Genomic DNA, 8539 nt, shown 5'->3' on the forward strand with positions numbered 1-8539 from the left:
GCATCACTGGCGTTATCAACGTACCGAGCTGGCCGCGGCGGAGCACCACTGGTGCTATCACGGCACCGAGCCGGCCGGCCGGCGGCGCCGCGTCGTTATGGCACCATGGGACGCAGCCGCAACCCCCGGCCGAGTTATGGCCCCCGGGGAGCGCTGCGAACGGCCGGGCGACGTCGTTTCCGGTGAGATGGCGGGCCACCGGAACCGCCGCGGTCGGACCAGCGTGCTGACGCCAGCCGCCCGGCCGGAGGGCTGGGCCGGACGGGCTCATTAGAGTCGGAGCGACTTTAACAGAGGCTTGACATGTTGTTGGGAATTTGCGCAATTATTCATGTAACAGGAAGCTACACTGTCGGTCGGCTTGCCGTCACGACTTGCAGGCTTCGTAAAGTTAGATCCACTGCAGCCATGCCTTGGGTGCTCTTTCAGAGTTGAGCGGTTTGCTGGCTTCTCTCGACATATCCCGATTAGCTGCGGGCCAGACGTCAGGGAAGCGGTGCGGCTCGGCACCAGCAGACAGCAACATGGCCTCACATCCCGGCCATGTGGTGCGAGGCTCCATGCCAGCTGAGCCACGGTTCCCTTGGAATGGGCTGGAGGGTTTGTCGCGTTACCGACGGTAGCAGTGAGAGACATCGGAAAAACGGGCGAAGTGGTCAATGATGCCTTGCCATTATGACCCGTGACAGGCTTAACAACAGCAGACGCCTCAGCGAGGCCCTTAAGTGTCAGGACTGCGGGGCCCATGGATAAAGAAAGATTCCAAACAAAGATATGTCAACAACGTGCAGTGGTATCTACGCATTCATGCATTGCATTGCACAGCTGTCTCAGAGCGCGCAAACGTGTGTTCTCTTCCGCCGAACACAATTGTCTTAACGATTGCGTTTTTCTGCAGCAGTACCAAACCGATGGCTGTTGGCTGCGATATCTGTTGATCATTGAAATGGCGCGCAAAATATGGAAGCACGATGGCAACATTCGTTTCATGTTATTTGGCACTGCAGCTACTGACTACACTAGGGTGTTTTAAGTTGTCCTCCTCCTGCGACATGATGTATAACAAAATAAATTTTTGATCTGCTGTGCGAAGTTTCTGTCGTCAGGGCTTCTTTTGTATGGTGTCAACAAGAGATTAGTAGATCTTGAATTTCATCACACATGTTCTCAAAGACTTTGATGGAGCTGTTGAAGGACCCTCATGATTGCGCACATAATGACCATGTTGTAATGAATATGTAAAGTACTTCCGGGTGCAGCCATGCCGTGTAACCTGTTCGTGCATGATCTTCTCCTGACCATGTTTGAATGGAATGTTCCGCATTTGAGGATGTTAAAGCCAGTATCAGCTGTCATGAAATAAGCTCACTTATCACTATTGGTGTAATTCTGACTCGAAAATACTGCACTAGGCAACACAATTTCTCTGGTTAGCGAACATGCTCCTCAACACGTTATTGCTGATAACGTCATCGTACGTTGGACAACATTGATTGAGGGTCTATTGACGGTTGTTACACCTGGAAATCGTGCTCATGAACGCCAGACATGAACGACTCAACAACTATATTTTCTTTGACCTTGATCGGCGCATGACAAGTGGAATGGCAGGACTTCAATGGCGTTATTATGGCGTCGTGGATGCCTGCGTGACCTTGAAATAGTCCCCCTTACTAGTTTGAACATATTCGCGGGCGTGTAGCTCAGAAACTAGAGGGGTTTAGGCCTGAAGAAGTGCAGGGCTATGAACTGCACTGATTGATCTACAAGGCGATTTTTTTCATCCCAAAACCTCCTGCAAATGTGGAAACACTTCCTTTAACTGCGTCACGATTTCGTGGATCGTATACATGGCGCATGCAAAGTTTTGTCACTGAAACGTCGGGATAACAGCATTTTGTCGTTCTGAAATGTATATTGAAGCAATCAATGTCGGTGCAAATAGCGATCCTTGAATGAAATATATTTAAATCCCTTCTTCCTATTACTCTGGGTCTACTAGTTTTGCATATATCAGTTTCTGGTTGAATAAAACAAGACGATAACCATATCTTGTTGCATCCCGCGTTCGTGTTCACCGACACCGCCTCAGAGATGAATTTCACCCGACTTCACGGTGACGGAATGAGGTGTTCAGGAATGCAGCAGCTTACGACTCGACACAGCAGGACGTGCAGCCATTCTTAGCCAAATTAGCGGAAACCATGAGGGCATACCGTAGCGGAGGAGTGGGTCGATGGGCTCGAGCTCTGCGCACGCCAGGCCAGCGGGCATTCCATCTCGGTACAGCGCGACAAACAACGCGGAGGCCTGCGACGACTGTGGAAATACGCTAGCAGGTACGGAGACTACGGTAGCGTCCGCCCGGCGCCGGTGGCAGCTGGCCGGGCTTCATCAAACAGACAGGACCCGATGTGGCGTATGTAGCGCAGCTATGGGGTATCATTCTGAAGAACATCTCAATGAAGCATTTGCTCATTCGTCTAGGAGCAAGCAGAAACCCAAGAGTCTCACAAAAATCGCTCGTGTAAAAGTGTTTAGCCCGCCAGGAAGTCATGACATTTTGTACCTGCAGGAATATTTTCGTTACTAAGAATATGTTTAACCCGAACAAAGCCGAAGCTCCCGACACATTGCCACTTTGCGCTTTGTCTTTAGTCATGAACATATGGGCTAACACCTTGCCATGATAAACCACCACTACCTGGCTTCCCCCCCCCCCCCCCACGCCATCATGCCCGCGTTTCACCTTGCATCCTTACTGTCACTGAATAGGATACTTTAAGCAAAAAGAGTCCATGCTCTGCACCTTACGGCACCCGCGCCACGCTGTTCACACTGGGCGGTGCACGGCGGGCCTGCATAACAGGCAAGGACGCACACAGCCAAGCTTAGTTCCTCATTGCCTTACGGCCCGAGCTCCACGCACTGAGGTGCTGCCATAGAGAACGCCTTTATTCCAAATATGGGCAAAAGTAGAATCAGCTGATCCAGCCCCATAGAAACATGCAGCGCGTTGGAATGGCGCATTTGAGCGTACCGATAGTGTAGCGGTTAACGCGTCCGCGTTGATCACGACACGCGTCTGGGAAACCAGAGGTACGGGGTTCGATTCCCCGCGGTGCCCGCCTGAGATCGAGACCTGCCTGTTTCCCGGACAAACAAGACCCCGAACAGCGCATCGACCATTTATAGTGTCGCAAGGAGAGCACCGACGACTCACCTGCAAACAAACGCACTTACTTCGCCTCTCGGCCGAGCAGGAAATGGGCTCGGGTCGTACGTCATAGATTATGAATGGATTCACCCCGAAGTAAGAAATGGGTTTCCATTTGCTTATGAAGGTCGGGGCCCCGGTGACATGGGCTTGGGACACAGTTTGCTCGATCCACGTGGCTGGCGTAGTGTGTTGGCGCTTCGTCGCCACCATTCAGAGAACACACTGTTGAAGCGTCGTTGAATAGCCCACGCAAACAGAATGCACCTTGTACCAAGGGGCACCCAGGTCTGTAATCAGAGACAGGCAAATAAACGCTGCCATGGGCCTGCTGAACACACATCCTTAGCCTGATGGTACAGCGCCGACATCCCATGTCAGTAGCTTAAGGCAAAGACCAATATGGGTGGTCCTGAAAAACACAACGGATGTGCCTGCTCTAAACGTTATGCAGTGCCACGTCACATGCCCTGGCCTCAGGTGACCTCAGCCATACGCACTCAGTGCATGGGGAGCTCAGCGTCCTGCGGTGCTCCTATTGCTGGCAGCCGGCGGGCGTCTGCCCGGTGCGCTGCTGCCACGTGCTGCACACGACACCCAGCAGGTCGTCCAGCAGCTGCTTCTGCTGCTCGGCGGTGCCCTGGCTGCCGTCCAGGGTCATGGTCGGCGCAAAGGTCAGCGGCGGCTGCAGCGCGTGCGTCAGCTGCTGGAACTCCAGCGCCTGCTGCCGGGAGGCCGCCGAGCCGGCGCAGGCCACGCCGTCATCCCAGCTCAGACCCGCCTCCTGCAGGCACGCCGGCCCGTCAGCCCGCAGGGTCTTCTGTGCGGCCATCAGGCAGGCCACGGCGCGCGTGCGCACAGAAGCGTCGTCGATGGCGGCGGCGACACAGCCATGCAGCCGGTTGGCCCAGCACTCCTCGGGGCCGTGCTGGCAGTGCACGCTGCCGTCGTCGCTCGAGACGTTGGCCTTGCCCCAGGGCACGAGGGTGACGTTGACCAGGTCGGGCACGCGGCTGACGGTCACGTTCAGCTGATCGACGACGAAGTTCTTGCAGTCCGGGCAGAGGGACTCGTAGTAGACGCCGACGGCCAGCGGCGCGTCCTGACCCAGCGCTGGGACCAGCAGGCAGAGCGGCAGCAGCAGCGAGAGCATGACTGAGAGCGAGCGAGCGGCGTTCGTCCGCAGCTGAGAGATTCTATGGACAAAGCTGAGCCACGGACATCGTTTTATATCGGCGCGAACTGCATGTGGGGCGGAAGTTATATAATCTATAGCGCCTCAGCGGCATTGACTCAGGTGCTACATTCGCATCGCAGCATGGCTGTTGTGTGGCGTTCTTAGCCCCAGGGCTTCCCGTCTCGCTATCGATGTGGGGGGGGGGGGAGGGGGTAAACCTGCTGTGTCACGCACTGCTGGCTTCATCACCCACCCTCCCTCACTGCACTCTACGCTTCGCACGATAAGAACACATCAGCTCATTACGTGTGCTGCACGGGTGGGGTGTAGGTGTCTCGTCTTTGAACTATCACCAATGTTCCCCAGAGCCGGTAAAACACACAATGCACGCAAATACGTCAATGGGGAATATATCGACCGCAGCAGTCGTGTATAAACGCCTGCTTATACTTGTAGGTACAGAGCTTTATGCATATCGCAACACTGTGGAAGGTCGGCAAATCCGCCCAGCAGACTAAGCAGGCAGAAACAACGCATATCAGAAGTACTATTAGTGGAATTAAATATTCTTCAAACTCTGCTTCAAGCACACATTTAACATAAAGTTAAAGGGGAATATTTCTCATCTGTATGGAGTTTTGAAATGAAATGGTCATTTTAAGATCATCCGGTGAAGATCACAGCCCTGCCCTTTATTAGACCTAAAACCTTGTAGTTTCTGAGCTACACACATGCCAAGATGTGCAAAATATTTCGCGCAGACTATTTCTGGTCAATCAGGCACGCATGCCGCCATAGAAACGTCATTCAAATCCTTCCACCCCACAGGCCATGCGGAATTCAAGGTCAAGGAGAAAATAATCACCGAGCTGTTCGGATCTGGTGTTCGCGAACATGCCCTCCAGATATAATGAACGTCAGTTGGCTCCCAGTCATTGTAGAGCAGGCTGGGCAAGTAAATAGCGCCATAACTGAGGACGTGAATACAAGCGAACATCGTAAGTTCAAGGATAAATATGCAAGAACATCACGAGAAAGGGCCAAACAAGAACCCATCACGACACGCGGCTCAGCAAAAACTTCCAGCACTGGCACGGCCACGTCTCGGGCCACTGAAGTACAAGCGCGTGCTAGGGTGGCGATTTCGCACGGCTAGTTTGGCAGCACCTCATCGTCACACAAACACTCCCTGACGTAATCAGGCAAAGATGTATCGAGGAGCAGTGTAATAAATATTGAAATTTTGTTCTTTAGAGCAGTCTTTTCCACTAAAAAGCATACCAACAGTGAAAAGCGATTTCGTTTCATCATAGCTGATGTTCGTCTCAATACTTTAAAATGTGGAAAATTCCTTCACTAAACGAAGTGCAACGCCTCCGCATGTAAAGCCGTTTAAAGACAGCGCCGAGAATGTGTCATGTTACTATCTGACAACCAAACGTCTTTGTAAAAAGAAGCACTGTACCCACGAGCAGGGGTGAAAAAGTATCTTTTCTGTCACCGACGAAATTGGCAACCGTCTGAATCGTCACTTGGGGGTCATATCTTTCAGAAACTGTTGCAATATGCCTCTGAATGCAATAAACCACAGAAGGCAAATGCAAATTAAATGCAATGCGGCACAACCATCAAGGATTTTAGTTTCGGACGTTCATTTGTGCTGTAGTTTCATTTGCTGGCCATCAAACATTGAATGACGGTTGAGACTAACCTTACAGACTTATCAGATAAAGGCATAGTTAACATAGCCAGCCTTAAGGTTTTAGATCCTATTCAGTGGGGGGGGGGGGGGGGGGAGGATCAGGCCTCCTAACCAGAGATACAGCTTCCCATTTTAGGTATCATTTTTGTCCAGTTTTTCATTTATTATGATTTGGGGGCCTAGTCCCCAAACACTGATTTTGAGGAGGCACACCTCTGCCGCCAGCTACGAAAAATTGCGTCAAATCTGGGAGAAAACTTTTAAGTGCATTTTGAAGGCAGGCCCAGCCATTTTTATTTCTGCACCCTCCCCCTTCCCCTTCCATTCCTCACCCCTATGCATTTTACAAAACTGCATCTTTGCGGGCTTACAATTACCGATAACATGATTCTACAAGCACCCGAAACAATATCACTTTTGTTTTTACCTTCATCATCTTGGCATAACTATTGCCGGTGCAGAACTCGCGTTCCCTGACGTGATCCCCATTATTTAGAGCAAAACCCATACAAAATTGGTATCAAGAGATCCAAACGACATCTTTCAACACCTCCAGCACCTTCATTTAGTTTCATATGCAAGATGATGACGCCTAAGAGCGTTTTATTTCATGCCTGTCCACCGATCAGCGCGCTAAGTCTGAGGTGCAACGGGCAATGTGAGAGGCCTACACCAGGGATGACCGGCCCCTTATATCAAGGCCGCTATCCCTCCCAGTAGCAGGAAGCCCTGGATGAATTCTTAGCATGTGTCGCTCCAACGACCTCTGCTACAGCTCAGGTATGTACAAATAGCAACACTAGATCGGCAGTACTCTTCAACGCTATTGCCTAAAACTGACGATTAGCTACAGGTGATGGTATACAATGGTGCCTAATGTTAAAAAAGAGCATTGTACATCAATCGTCGTTTTTAAGGCAAAACATATCGTAACTAGTCGTACAACAGGTCAGGGTGTACTTTCCTACCTAACGTTAGAAAAAATCATCGTACACCATTCGTCGTGTTTAAGGCAGGACATATCGTAAATAATCACAAAACAGGTAGAGTCATGCTCTTACCTTCGAATTTTGTACAATTACGATGGCGAGCTCCCGAGTGCCGCGCACATACAGCAGCCGCGACACCCGCGCTACTACTGCGCGCGGTCACAACATTACTGCGCATCAAGCAGCATCAAGAACCATACAAATGTACCGGCCAGGGTAACAAGAATCCATGAAATTTGATCCTCGACGCCAACGGAACGATGGGTCGCACGGGGGTTGGGTGGGGAATGTAAAGCGAAATGAGATCATGGCGGCTAAATAAAAGCTCACTTTACGGCACCTATATATGGCATGGAACATGGACGCCAATGGGACGCTGGGTTGAAGGGCATATAGGGTGGGGAGGTTAGGTTAGGTAGGTTAGGTTAGGTTAGGTTAGGTTAGGTTAGGTTAGGTTAGGTTAGGTTAGGTTAGGTTAGGTTAGGTTAGGTTAGGTTAGGTTAGGTTAGGTTAGGTTAGGTTAGGTTAGGTTAGGTTAGGTTAGGTTAGGTTAGGTTAGGTTAGGTTAGGTTAAGTTAGGTTAGGTTAGGTTAGGTTAGGCCGAGCCGAGCCGAGCCGAGCCGAGCCGAGCCGAGCCGAGCCGAGCCGAGCCGAGCCGAGCCGAGCCGAGCCGAGCCGAGCCGAGCCGAGCCGAGCCGAGCCGAGCCGAGCCGAGCCGTGCCGAGCCGAGCCGAGCCGTGCCGAGCCGAGCCGAGCCGAGCCGAGCCGAGCCGTGCCGAGCCGAGCCGAGCCGAGCCGAGCCGAGCCGAGCCGAGCCGAGCCGAGCCGAGCCGAGCCGAGCTCCCAATGGCGTCCATGTTCCATGCCATTTATAGGTACCGTATAGTGAGGTTTTTTAGCCGCCATGTTTTCATTTTGCTTTACATTCTCCACCCAATCCCCCTGCAAGCGATCGTCCCGTTGGCGTCGAGGATCAAATTTCAGGGATTCTTGTTACCTTTGCCGGTACATTTTTATGGTTCTTGATGCTGCTTGATTCGCAGTAATGTTGTTACCGCGCGCAGCAATGGCGCCGGTTTCGCGGTTGCTGTGTGTGTGCGGCGCTCAGGAGCTCGGCATCGTAAGTATGGAAAATTCGAAGGTTAGAGCATGAATCTACCTGTTTTGTTATTATTTACGATATGTCCTGCCTTAAACACGACGAATGGTGTACAATGATTTTTGCTAACGTTAGGTAGGAAAGTACACCCTGACCATTAGTTACGTCCTTCTGGCCCGTCAGCTTCTCACGTCACGAACACAGCCAACAGCAGATCACAGCTTTGCACTGAACCCAATGCATTACCTACACATTACCGCGTGGCGAGCAATCCAGGCCATATGTTTCAAATGGTATGACGCATTAAAAGGCTGCGTAGCAAACTGATCATGTTTGTCGCAAGATGCCTCAGCCA

The 8539-nt window shown here is 51.6% G+C and overlaps 1 protein-coding gene across 1 annotated transcript; it reads right to left on the reverse strand.

Annotated features, from left to right (window-relative positions):
- Positions 1 to 2956: 2956 nt before the first annotated feature.
- On the reverse strand, positions 2957 to 4358 carry LOC119111562 (gamma-interferon-inducible lysosomal thiol reductase; the record flags this gene model as incomplete). Its single annotated transcript, XM_037235373.1, has 1 exon — positions 2957 to 4358. A coding segment is annotated over one exon (606 nt), but the record flags the coding sequence as incomplete, so codon positions are not given.
- Between the last annotated feature and the right edge of the window lie 4181 nt (positions 4359 to 8539).

The sequence above is a fragment of the Pollicipes pollicipes genome, unplaced genomic scaffold (genome assembly GCF_011947565.3).
Source record: "Pollicipes pollicipes isolate AB1234 unplaced genomic scaffold, Ppol_2.1 Scaffold_7261;HRSCAF=8764_pilon_pilon_pilon, whole genome shotgun sequence".
In the NCBI taxonomy this organism is placed as follows: Eukaryota; Metazoa; Arthropoda; class Thecostraca; order Pollicipedomorpha; family Pollicipedidae; genus Pollicipes; species Pollicipes pollicipes.